The 12,500-nt window shown below is 50.1% G+C and overlaps 1 protein-coding gene across 2 annotated transcripts in view; it reads left to right on the top strand.

Annotated features, from left to right (window-relative positions):
• Positions 1-12,500, top strand: part of plxnb3 (plexin B3) — a 63,261-nt gene that overhangs the window by 46,000 nt on the left and 4,761 nt on the right. For both annotated transcript variants that reach the window (XM_061058387.1, XM_061058389.1), the window contains 23 exons: positions 1-100; positions 180-288; positions 445-553; positions 941-1,057; positions 1,688-1,801; positions 2,202-2,292; positions 2,842-3,011; positions 3,102-3,359; positions 3,867-4,003; positions 4,705-4,881; positions 4,962-5,127; positions 5,840-5,971; positions 7,783-7,887; positions 7,979-8,137; positions 8,347-8,498; positions 8,595-8,695; positions 9,589-9,806; positions 9,978-10,156; positions 10,564-10,630; positions 10,722-10,868; positions 11,377-11,457; positions 11,926-12,004; positions 12,311-12,414. The exon at positions 1-100 is cut by the window's left edge and continues 60 nt beyond it. In XM_061058387.1, the coding sequence (XP_060914370.1) occupies positions 1-100; positions 180-288; positions 445-553; positions 941-1,057; positions 1,688-1,801; positions 2,202-2,292; positions 2,842-3,011; positions 3,102-3,359; positions 3,867-4,003; positions 4,705-4,881; positions 4,962-5,127; positions 5,840-5,971; positions 7,783-7,887; positions 7,979-8,137; positions 8,347-8,498; positions 8,595-8,695; positions 9,589-9,806; positions 9,978-10,156; positions 10,564-10,630; positions 10,722-10,868; positions 11,377-11,457; positions 11,926-12,004; positions 12,311-12,414 (3,072 nt within the window). The remainder of the gene's footprint in view (positions 101-179; positions 289-444; positions 554-940; positions 1,058-1,687; positions 1,802-2,201; positions 2,293-2,841; positions 3,012-3,101; positions 3,360-3,866; positions 4,004-4,704; positions 4,882-4,961; positions 5,128-5,839; positions 5,972-7,782; positions 7,888-7,978; positions 8,138-8,346; positions 8,499-8,594; positions 8,696-9,588; positions 9,807-9,977; positions 10,157-10,563; positions 10,631-10,721; positions 10,869-11,376; positions 11,458-11,925; positions 12,005-12,310; positions 12,415-12,500) is intronic.

Genomic DNA, 12,500 nt, shown 5'->3' with positions numbered 1-12,500 from the left:
TTTGGGCTCCTCCCACCACAACTAGCCATCATAGTTGGGACCAGCATCACCTGTCAATCACCTGCTCCAGAGCTCCTCCCCCCTATGTCAACAGGAAGTGGTAAGCACTTCAGCATTGATCCTCTGTCGCGGTATCAAATCAGACACTGGGGTTTAATGACTTCCTGTTTCTCGTGCAGATCACATGATCCTGCCCGTGTCTTTGAGGTTTGGTCACGTGACCATCACCACAGGAAACATGACCTTCTACGACTGTGGCGCCGTGAGCCGCCTCAACCAGACCTCCCAGTAAGACCAGTGCAGTGTGATTAATCAATGTTTATTATAACACCCACACAGCAACATAACGGATTAATCAATGATCTATAACCGTGTGTGTGTGTGTGTGTGTGTGTGTGTGTGTGTGTGTGTGTGTGTGTGTGTGTGTGTGTGTGTGTGTTACAGGTGTTTGGCGTGTGTCAGCAGTGTGTGGAGATGTAACTGGTGTCCTCTGGATCAAATCTGCACTCACAACCAGAGCTGCTACAACCAACACATCATCCTCAACCAGAGAGTAAGACTGTCTGTCTGTCTGTCTGTCTGTCTGCCTGCCTGTCTGCCTGTCTGTCTGTCTGTCTGTCTGTCTGCCTATCTGTGTGCGTGTCTGTCTGTCTGTCTGTGTGTGTGTCTGTCTGTCTGTCTGCCTGCCTGTCTGTCTGTCACTAACCTGTCTGTCTGTCTGTCTCTAACCTGTCTGTCTGTCTGTCTGTCACTAACCTGTCTGTCTGTCTGTCTCTAACCTGTCTGTCTGTCTCTAACCTGTCTGTCTCCAACCTGTCTGTCTGTCTCTAACCTGTCTGTCTGTCTGTCTCTAACCTGTCTGTCTGTCTGTCTCTAACCTGTCTGTCTCTAACCTGTCTGTCTGTCTGTCTGTCTCTAACCTGTCTGTCTCTGTCTGCAGGACTCTCCTGGCCTGTCTTCCTGTCCTCTGGTTTTTGCTCTTCAGAGTTCTTCCTTGGTGCCGTTGGGTCTGAGCAGCTCTGTGGTTCTTCAGGGACGCAACCTGGACGTGTTCACTGTGAGAGACACTGTTACACTCAGAGGTCACACAGAGGTCACACAGGGGTCACACAGGGGTCTCAGGGGTCACACAGAGGGCACAAAGAGGTCAAGGCCGTCAAACAGGGTTCATACAGGGGTCACACAGGGGTCTCAGAAGTCACACATCTCGCAGGGATCTTAGGGGTTAAACAGGAACCTCAGGGGTCACACAAGATTTCCAGGTGTCATACAGGAGTCACACAAGGTTCTTAGGGTTCTCAGGAGTCACACAGGGGTTACGCAGGGGTCATGCAGGGGTCACACAGGGGTCAAATAGAAACCTCAGGGGTCACACAGGACTTCCAGGTGCCATACATGGGTCACATGGGCACACAGGGTTCTCAGGGATCACATAGGGGTCTCAAAGGGGTCACACAGGGGTCACAGAGGGCACTCAGGGGTCACACAGGGGTCGCACAGGGGTCACAGAGGGCACTCAGGGGTCACACAGGGGTCACAGAGGGCACTCAGGGGTCAAAGAGGCATCACTTTTAGTCCTGTGTTTGAAACAGAATGATTCACTTTGATTGTTTCTGAAATCATGACATCAACATATTGTGTGTGTGTGTGTGTGTGTGTGTGTGTGTGTGTGTGTGTGTGTGTGCAGGATGAAGCTCAGTATGTGTGTGTTGTAGAAGTTGAAGGAGTCCAGTTGAACCTGACGGCTGTTGTGGAAGAAGCAAACGACAACACACAAACCTTTACCTGCAGCTCACACCAGGTAACACACACACACACACAAACACACACACACACAAACACACACACACACAAACGTACACACACACAGGTAAACAACAGGCATGCACTATGTTCTGTACTTCCACTTTATGCTAATGCACTAATGCTAATCAGAGTGCTGCCTGGTAAAGTGTTAGCTGTGATTGAGGACGGGAGGTTCTCCTTCAAGGTTTTGCAGGAACTTTCCACATGGACCAGGAACCTTTTACAGGTACTCTAGAGACCTGTGACCATGGCTACTCTTCTGATTGGTCGAGTCCTCTTAGCGTTCAGTGTTGCGTTCACATGTCAGAAAACTAGAATAACTAGTCTCTTTGAGTCGTTACACCTCAGAGGCCACTTTAAAGAACCTGTCTGTCTGTCTGTCTGTCTGTCTGTAGTTTCAGTTTGCTGTCACTCAGCTGCAGTACTCCGCACCTGTCTACCTGCGCAGAGGAGAGCGACGCATAGACGCTGCACCTGGCCTCCGACGTAAGAACTCACCTTTGCTGTGTATTTGTGTGTGTGTGTTAATGTGTGTGTGTGTGTGTGTGTTAATGTGTGTGTGTGTGTGTTAATGTGTGTGTGTGTGTGTGTGTTTGTGTGTGTGTGTGTGTGTTAATGTGTGTGTGTGTGTGTTAATGTGTGTGTGTGTTAATGTGTGTGTGTTAATGTGTGTGTGTTAATGTGTGTGTGTTAATGTGTGTGTGTTAATGTGTGTTAATGTGTGTGTGTGTTAATGTGTGTGTGTTAATGTGTGTGTGTGTGTTAATGTGTGTGTGTGTGTTAATGTATATGTGTGTTAATGTGTGTGTGTTAATGTGTGTGTGTGTGTTAATGTGTGTGTGTTAATGTGTGTGTGTGTTAATGTGTGTGTTAATGTGTGTGTGTGTGTTAATGTGTGTGTGTTTATGTGTGTGTGTTAATGTGTGTGTGTGTTAATGTGTGTGTTAATGTGTGTGTGTTAATGTGTGTGTGTGTTAATGTGTGTGTGTTAATGTGTGTGTGTTAATCTCATCGGCTTTCTTCTGTGTGATTCAGTCCACCTGTATGACTGCTCAGCCGGCCAATCAGATTGCTCACAGTGCCGGGCGGTGCCACCCGAGTACGGCTGTGTGTGGTGCCCAGGAAGCTCCGCCCCCAGCTGTGTTTACAACCAATCCTGTAGCAGCGTACCTGCAGACACCTGTCCACCTCCTCTCATCACGCAGGTGAGTCTGCTAAAGGTCTTATCGGTTGCCATGGAGACACATTTTGATCCGTCTGTGTAACTGTCCGTGCACCTGTCTGTCTGTCTGCAGGTGTTACCTGTGTCCGGTCCTCTGGAGGGCGGAGTCCTGGTGACGATCACAGGATCCAACCTCGGGATGAGTTACCAGGATGTGGTGGGCGCGGTCACAGTGGCAGGTGTTCAGTGTCGGCCCGTGCACGAAGGGTACAAGATCTCCACACGGGTGGTTTGTGAGCTGCAGCCCAGCGGGAGGCAGAGGGCGGGGCCTGTCCTGGTTACCGTGGGAACGACCCCACCTGGGAAGTCCGTGCAGATCTTCACCTATCAGGTAAGGATGATACGTGTCCCGGGTTCTCTGTTCTCCTCACCTGAGACAAAGACCACAGGAAGTCTCCATTAAGGATCAGGTCCCTCTTAACAAGATCAGTCTACACCTGCTGACCTACCTGTCAGACTTCACCTATTGAATCCTTCCTTTTATGCCCTCCTTTTCTGGAGTTTTCTGAAACCTGTGTGTTTGGAGTCTGGATCTGAAATGCAGCCGCATGATAGACAGAGGGACGGGGCTAAGGGGGTAATGGGGCCTCTTGTCAGACTCACCTGGGACAGGTTATGAATGTGTTTGAAAATGCAAATAAACGCTCAAGTCGGAACAACAACTCAGGAACCTGGGACAAAGGATCACATGAATCCAGAATCTAACCCCGTGATTCCTAAAGTGGGGCGCCAGGGTTATGACAGGGGGGCATAACAAAAACAATGCAGTGACTATTTTGTTGGAAAAGTTTGGGAACCACTGCCCCTAACTCCACCCCCCACCCCCCTTCTGATCCAGGACCCTCAGCTGCTGGATCTGGTTCCTGATAAAGGTCCGGTCTCCGGAGGAAGCCGATTGACCATCAGAGGGCGTCAGCTACTCACCGGATCCAGGAAGGACCTGAGCGCCTACCTGGGCCCCCAGCCCTGCTACATGTTAGTACTATAACCAAGCTGCATAGTTTAGTGAACGGATTCATGAATCTCTGGATCCACATGATGGAAACAAAAAGAATTCAAAATTCTGATTCCTTATCTCCTATCTCCTTGTTTCCTTGTGTCCTCTCTCTTTGTCTCATCTCCCTTTAACTCTCCTTGTCTCCTCTCTCCTTGTCTCTTTTTCTCCTCTCTTCTCGTTCTCTTGTCTCCTCTCTCCTTGTATCCTTGTGTCCTCTCTCTTCGTCTCATCCCTCTCCCTTTAACTCTCCTTGTCTCCTCTATCTTTTTTTTCTTGTGTCCTCTCTCCCTGTTATCTTGTGTCCTCTTTTCTTGTTCCCTTGTCTCCTCTCTCCTTGTCTCTTTTTCTTCTCTCTTCTCATTCCCTGGTCTCCTTCCTGATACCTTATCTCCTCTCTCCTTTTTTCCTTGTGTCCTCTCTTTTTGTCCCCTTGTCTCCTCTCCACTTGTCCCTTGTCTCCTCTCTCCTTGTCTCTTTCTTTTTCTCCTCTCTTCTCCTCTTGTCTCCTCTCTCCTTGTCTCTTTCTTTTTCTCCTCTCTTCTCCTCTTGTCTCCTCTCTCCTTGTCTCTTTTTCTCCTCTCTTCTCGTCCTCTTGTCTCCTCTCCACTCGTCCCTTGTCTCCTCTCTCCTTGTTTCTTTATGTCCTCTCTCCTTGTCCCCTTGTCTCCTGTGTCCTCAGTGTGGAGGAGGTCAATGACACCCAGTTGGTGTGTCAGACTGGTTCCATTAATCAGACGGGGGGTGTTCCGGTTCGGGTGTTTTTCGGGAAGGCCGAGAGAACAGTTCCAGGCGTCTCCTTCCGTTACCTTGACGACCCCGTCATCACGGACGTCACGCCAGCAGAGAGCTTCTTCGCGTAAGAACCCGATCACCGATGATCAAACGTCTCATAACTGAAGTCAGCCTACTAATAAAGCTCCCACTTCCTGTCCTCAGAGGCGGGCGAGTTGTCATGGTGACGGGCAGGAATCTGGACGTGGTGCAGAAGCCAATCATAGCGGTGTGGGTGGAGCCTGTGGACGTCCAGAGGGTGAGACGGAGGAGACGATTAGCTCTGCTAAAGGCCAGGCAGCAGCTGGTCTTCAACAGCACCATGACAACGGTGAGACAACCAGCCAATCAGAGAGCAGCTTCTCGCTGTGTCCTTCACGGCCTCTATCATCCTGCTGTCCAAATATCTGTCTTAAAAGTGCCTGTCTCTCTCCCCACCTGTCTCTCTCCCCACCTGTCTCTCTCGCCACCTGTCTCTCTCTCCACCTGTCTCTCTCCCCACCTGTCTCTCTCTCTCCACCTGTCTCTCTCTCTCTCTCTCTACCTGTCTCTCTTTCCCCACCTGTCTCTCTCTCCACCTGTCTCTCTCTCTACACCTGTCTCTCTCCCCACCTGTCTCTCTCTCCACCTGTCTCTCTCTCTCTACCTGTCTCTCTTTCCCCACCTGTCTCACTCTCTACCTGTCTCTCTCCCCACCTGTCTCTTTCCCCCCACCTGTCTCTCTCTCTCTCCATCTGTCTCTCTCTCCACCTGTCTCTCTTTCCCCACCTGTCTCTCTCTCTCTCCCTCTGTCTCTCCACATGTCTCTCTCTCCATCTGTCTCTCTCCCCACCTGTCTCTCTCTCTCCACCTGTCTTTCTCTCCATCTGTCTCTCTCTCCACCTGTCTCTCTCTCTCCACCTGTCTCTCCACCTGTCTCTCTCTCTCCACCTGTCTCTCTCCCCACCTGTCTCTCCACCTGTCTCTCTCTCACCACCTATCTCTCTCTCCACCTGTCTCTCCACCTGTCTCTCTCTCTCTCTCTCCACCTGTCTCTCTGTCAGGTGTTGGAGCACTGCAAAGTCCAGTCTCCCTCTGAGATGAGCTGTCTCACCCCCACGGTGTCTCCTGAGGTCAAAGTGAAGGGTGTCTGGTTTCAGCTGGACAACGTCAGAGTTCACTACGAGAGCATCAAGGTACCTGTCTGTCTCTCCACCTGTCTGTCTCTCCACCTGTCTGTCTCTAGCTATGTTTACATGGAGACTGATAATCGGAACAAAAGTTTGATGTTTCTTTCAAATCAAAGGAGAGGAACCTGACAAACCTTAGATGTTTAAACTGCATGTATAAAACCCAACAGCCAATCACAGAGCAGAAACAGAGACCTCAGCCTATCAGGTCAATTTGATGTTAGCATGTTAGCATATCTCCCTGAAAGTTCTCCCTACTGACGGAGAATCCTGTCTGTCCCTCTTCCTGTCTGTCTCTCTTCCTGTCTGTCCCTCTTCCTGCCTCTTCCTGTCTGTCTCTCTACCTGTCTGTCTCTCTTCCTGTCTGTCTCTCTACCTGTCTGTCCCTCTTCCTGTCTGACCCTCTTCCTGTTTGACCCTCTTCCTGTCTGTCTCTCTTCCTGTCTGACCCTCTTCCTGTCTGTCTCTCTTCCTGTCTGACCCTCTTCCTGTCTGTCCCTCTTCCTGTCTGACCCTCTTCCTGTCTGTCCATCTTCCTGTCTGTCCCTCTTCCTGTCTGTCTCTCTTCCTGTCTGTCTCTCTTCCTGTCTGTCCCTCTTCCTGTCTGACCCTCTTCCTGTCTGTCCATCTTCCTGTCTGTCCCTCTTCCTGTCTGTCTCTCTACCTGTCTGTCTCTCTTCCTGTCTGTCTCTCTACCTGTCTGTCCCTATTCCTGTCTGTTCCTCTCCCTGTCTGTCTGTCTCTCTTCCTGTCTGTCTCTCTTTCTGTCTGCCTCTCTTCCTGTCTGTCCCTCTTCCTGTCCATCTTCCTGCCTCTTCCTGTCTGTCTCTCTACCTGTCTGTCTCTCTTCCTGTCTGTCTCTCTTCCTGTCTGTTCCTCTTCCTGTCTGTCTCTCTTCCTGTCTGACCCTCTTCCTGTCTGTCCCTCTTCCTGTCTGTCTCTCTTCCTGTCTGTCTGTCCCTATTCCTCTCTGTTCCTCTTCCTGTCTGTCTCTCTTCCTGTCTGTCCCTCTTCCTGTCCATCTTCCTGTCTGTCTCTCTTCCTGTCTGTCCCTCTTCCTGTCTCTCTTCCTGTCTGTCTCTCTTTCTGTCTGCCTCTCTTCCTGTCTGTCTCTCTTCCTGTCTGTCCCTCTTCCTGTCTCTCTTCCTGTCTGTCCCTCTTCCTGTCCATCTTCCTGTCTGTCTCTCTTCCTGTCTGTCCCTCTTCCTGTCTCTCTTCCTGTCTGTCCCTCTTCCTGTCTCTCTTCCTGTCTGTCCCTCTTCCTGTCTCTCTTCCTGTCTGTCCCTCTTCCTATCTGTCTCTCTTCCTGTCTGTCCCTCTTCCTGTCTGTCTCTTTACCTGTCTGTCTCTCTTCCTGTCTGTCTATCTACCTGTCTGTCCCTCTTCCTGTCTGTCTCTCTTCCTGTCTGTCCCTCTTCCTGTCCATCTTCCTGTCTGTCTCTCTTCCTGTCTGTCCCTCTTCCTGTCTCTCTTCCTGTCTGTCTCTCTTTCTGTCTGCCTCTCTTCCTGTCTGTCTCTCTTCCTGTCTGTCCCTCTTCCTGTCTCTCTTCCTGTCTGTCTCTCTTCCTGTCTGTCTCTCTTCCTGTCTGTCCCTCTTCCTGTCTCTCTTCCTGTCTGTCCCTCTTCCTATCTGTCTCTCTTCCTGTCTGTCCCTCTTCCTGTCTGTCTCTTTACCTGTCTGTCTCTCTTCCTGTCTGTCTATCTACCTGTCTGTCCCTCTTCCTGTCTGTCTCTCTTCCTGTCTGACCCTCTTCCTGTCTGTCCATCTTCCTGTCTGACCCTCTTCCTGTCTGTCCCTCTTCCTGTCTGTCTCTCAGGGTAAGAGGTTCACGTATTATCCGAATCCGGAGTTTTTCCCTCTGAATCGTGAAGCTCCAGATTCTCCGTATCGTTTCAAACCTGGAGGAGTGATCGCTGTGGAGGTAAAAACACTTTAAACCACTTGAAACCAGGCCAAACCAGTTTAAACCGGTTATGACCGACAGAGTTGACCTGTCTCTCTCTCTCTCTCAGGGTCAGGACCTGATCAGAGCCATCTCCAGACAGGAAGTGACGGCTCGTCTGGGGGATCAGGAGTGCGAGGTGAAGACTCTGGACAACACTCACCTGTACTGCGAACCTCCAGAGAGCCAACCGCTGAGCGTGGACGACAGCGAGCTGCCCAGCCTCAAGGTCGAACAAACGACACACAAAAAAAACAAACACAAAAATGAATTCAAACATGTTCTCAGATCCTCTGAACTCCCACAATGCACCTGGAGAATCAAACATGAAAAATCCTGAAGATGAAGAGCTTTCTGATTTAGTCGATCAAATAACAAGCTGTCTCTCTCTCTGTGCCCGTCTGTCTGTCTCTCTGTGCCCGTCTGTCTCTCTCTCAGGTGTTCATGGGGAACCTGCAGGTGGATCTGGGATTGGTCCAGTACGACAGTGACTCTCTGATTTCTCCCGTCCCATTGGCTGCTCAGATCGGTTTGGGGGCGGGAGCAGCTGTCATCATCCTATCAGTGCTGGTCGTCATCCTCATGTACAGGTAGGTACCCGTCTGTCTCACCCTGTCTGTCTGCCTCCCTAATGAAGCTCTTATTAAACTCTCTCTCTGTGTGTGTGTGTGTGTGTGTGTGTGTAGGAGGAAGAGTAAACAGGCTCTTAGAGATTATAAGAAGGTTTTGCTGCAGTTGGAAACTCTGGAGATCAATGTGGGAGATCAATGCCGCAAAGAGTTCACAGGTAAACACACAAACACACTTGTGTGTTATTAACCCTCACAGACGGTTCAGGGACCTGTCAGCCACCTGCGCCTCACACAGGTCTCCTGTCGCTGCTGGTTTCAGACCAACAAAGTCATTCCACGTTCAGCACTGCCGTTTAACTGTGAAATGTACCTACGCTCACCTGTGCACGCGGGGGGGGGGGGGGGGCATGTTTGTCTTTAAAGTCTTTATTTGTGATTTTTCACACTTAAATGTAGAAATCAAGTATCTCCTCTGAAAATAACTCTGTGAGTCATGACTGTCTACAATGGGTGTAACACCCGAGTCCCACTGTCTGTGATGTTTTCAGAGTTTTCAGAGTCCTATCTTCACTTTGTTTACATCGTCAGGACGGCCGGCTGACTCCTCCCCTCGTGTATAAAAGTTGTTTAATTGAGGGACTAGAGAAAAGAAGAATAACATACTGTACTCACTGCTTAACTGTGTTTCTAGATCACGCTCATTTCAGGTAAATTTACATGCAGTGTGAAGATACGAGCAGAATAAAGATCGCTAGCATTAGCATGCTAACACAACAATGCAGCGTGAGTTGTTTTGGTTTCATGCTGGTGCTCAAGGGCGACATCTGCTGGATCAAAAAATCACATATAAAGCCTTTAAGTGTGGTCTGTTGAGGTGCAATGCAGCAGAAAAAACAAAGAGCAGGTGTGAAGTCTGTAGAGCAGGATTCTCCAGATTTCTAACTGACACTGATACATCAACACTTTGAGAGAACAGCTGCTCATTGGCAGGTTTTCCTGAAGATCCAAAATGCAGCACAAAGCAGTTCTTAGCTGAGGTTGTTACCTGTACAACAGGTAGCTCCTCCCACACAGCTGAACAAGTCTTCTTCTTCGTCTACCTTTGCAGACCTGATGACGGAGATGATGGACCTGAGCAGTGATGTCGGAGGACCAGGGCTCCCCCTGCTGGACTACAAGACGTACGCAGAGAGAGTCTTCTTTCCCGGTCAGCAGGTGGCGCCGCTGAGCCGCCAGCTGGACCTGCCAGAGTCCAGGAGGCAGACTGTGGAGCAGGGCCTTCAGCAGCTCAACAACCTGCTCAACAACAGACTCTTCCTGACCCGGGTAAGTCTGTGAGGGGGTGGGAGGCGGGGCGGGGTGATCGGGTCGCAGATCAGGACTCACCTGATTAAAACCAGGGATCTGAGGTTCTGAGGGTCATGATTCACCTGGTCCTGGTCTAGGTGTAGGACTCAACTGGACATGCAGGTGATTGTTTGTGGTCTCTGTCCTCAGTTCATCCACACTCTGGAGGCTCAGCAGGGTTTCTCTCAGAGGGACCGGGGTTACGTGGCCAGCCTGCTCACCATAGCCCTGCACGACAAACTCGAGTACTTCACTGAGGTCATGAAGAGTCTCCTGCAGGACCTGGTCCAGCAGTACGTCGCCAAGAACCCCAAACTCATGCTGCGCCGGTGAGTAAAACAAACACACACTCTTCAGTCAGCTGCAGTTTAAACCCTGCTGAAAGACATCCAAGTGTAGACCTGCCCCCTATAGAGAGTCCAGGCCCTGAGGTACCAGTCAGAGGCCAAGGAGGCAGAGACAGAGGCAAACTGGACCACTCTTCAGGTCCAAGGAAGTACCTGGATTTAGGTACTTCGTCCCCCCCATTGCCCCGCACAGACAAACTCTTTGTCCCACATTCAGCCTGTTGGTCACCAGGTGTGAGATAGAGAGAGGGGGCCCTCTGGTGGACAGCTGGAGAACTGCACGCGACCTTAGACAAAGGGAGCACGCTACTAACCTGTCTGTCTGTCTCTCTACCTGTCTGTCTGTCTATCTACCTGTCTGTCTCTCTACCTGTCTGTCTGTGTTTCAGGACAGAGACGGTGGTAGAGAAGATGTTGACCAACTGGATGTCGATCTGCCTCTACTCCTTTCTGAAGGTAAAATTCTGTCTGTCTGTCTGAATGAAACCTGTCCTGTTTGTTCATGCTGTCTCACTCTCACCTGTCTGTGTGTCTGTCTGTGTGTCAGGAGGTGGCGGGGGAGCCTCTCTACATGCTCTACAGAGCCATCAAGTATCAGGTGGATAAAGGGCCCGTGGACGCCGTGACGGGCAAAGCTAAGCGAACTCTGAACGACAGTCACCTGCTGCGAGAGGACATCGACTACAGCGCCGTGGTAACCATAGCAACACACACACACACACACACACACACACACACACACACACACACACACACACACACACACACACACACAAAATTTCACCTTCATAATTTTAAAGTGTCTTGATTACACACACAGATGTAATATGCTGACTTCAAGTCCTGATGGACACCTCTCTGACCTCTGTACCTGCCTGTCTCTCTCTCTGTACCTGTCTGTCTCTCTCTGTACCTGTCTGTCTCTCTATCTCTCGCTGTACCTGCCTGTCTCTCTCTCTCTGCACCTGTCTCTCTCTCTCTCTGCACCTGTCTGTCTCTCTCTCTCTCTCTGTACCTGCCTGTCTCTCTCTCTTTACCTGTCTCTCTCTAAACTTACCTGTCTCTCTCTGTACCTGTCTGTCTCTCTCTCTGTACCTGTCTCTCTCTCTCTCTCTCTGTCTGTACCTGACTCTCTCTCTCTCTCTACCTGTCTCTCCCTCTGTACCTGCCTGTCTCTCTCTCTGTACCTGTCTCTCTCTCAGAATCTGACAGTGTTGGTGAAGAATGGAGTTGAGGTTCAACCGTGTCCTGTGAAGGTGCTCGACACAGACACGATCACACAGGTAAGTCTGTCTGTCTGCCTGTCTGTCTGTCTGTCTGCTTGTCTGTCTGTCTGCCTGTCTGTCTACCTACCTGTCTGTCTGCCTGTCTGTCTGTCTACCTGTCTGACTCTCAGAATAAGTACAACCTGTCTGTCTGTCTGCCTGCCTGTCTGTCTGTCTACCTGTCTGTCTGACTCTCAGAATAATTACAACCTGTCTGTCTGCCTGTCTGTCTGTCTACCTGTCTGTCTGCCTGTCTGTCTGACTCTCAGAATATTTAGTCTGTCTGTCTGCCTGTCTGTCTGCCTGTCTGTCTGACTCTCAGAATAATTACAACCTGTCTGTCTGCCTGCCTGTCTGTCTGTCTGTCTGCCTGCCTGTCTGCCTGTCTGACTCTCAGAATAAGTACAACCTGTCTGTCTGTCTGCCTGTCTGTCTGCCTGTCTGACTCTCAGAATAAGTACAACCTGTCTGTCTGTCTGTGTGCAGGTGAAGGATAAGATCATGGATCAGGTCTACAGAGGAGCCCCGTTCTCTCAAAGACCAGCAGCAGACAGTCTGGACCTCGGTAATACAACAGCTACTAATAATAATAATAATAATTTATAACGCTCTATACGGCGGTTAAAACGAGTCTGAAAGTGCTCCAAATATAAAACCAGTAGTGGCGCCCCCTGGTGGCAGAGAATAGAGCTCCATAGGTGTGGATCTATGGTTTAGAAGAGCTGCTTGGAGTTACCATGGTAACGATGACGTTGGGCCAAAACTGTGACCTTGCGTTCTTAAATCACTGACTTTATTTAACTGGGACACGTCTCACCTGTCCAGTTTGATTGACAGCTTTCTCACCTGTGTTTCTGTGTTTTACCAACAGAGTGGCGTTCAGGCCAGGCGGGTCACCTGACCCTGTCGGATGATGATGTCACAGCAGTGGTTCAAGGTCGCTGGAAACGACTGAACACTCTGCAGCACTACAAGGTAACGAGGCGACCGACCAATCAGAGCTTAGCTTAGTTTCTTCTTCTCTTTGTTATATTCTGTTTGATTAAATTCTCAAACTCTGG

Source organism: Labrus mixtus, chromosome 15, assembly GCF_963584025.1.
Source record: "Labrus mixtus chromosome 15, fLabMix1.1, whole genome shotgun sequence".
Taxonomy (NCBI): Eukaryota; Metazoa; Chordata; class Actinopteri; order Labriformes; family Labridae; genus Labrus; species Labrus mixtus.
The sequence above is the reverse complement of the archived record's forward strand: the minus strand, read 5'-3'. Positions and strand labels throughout refer to the sequence as shown.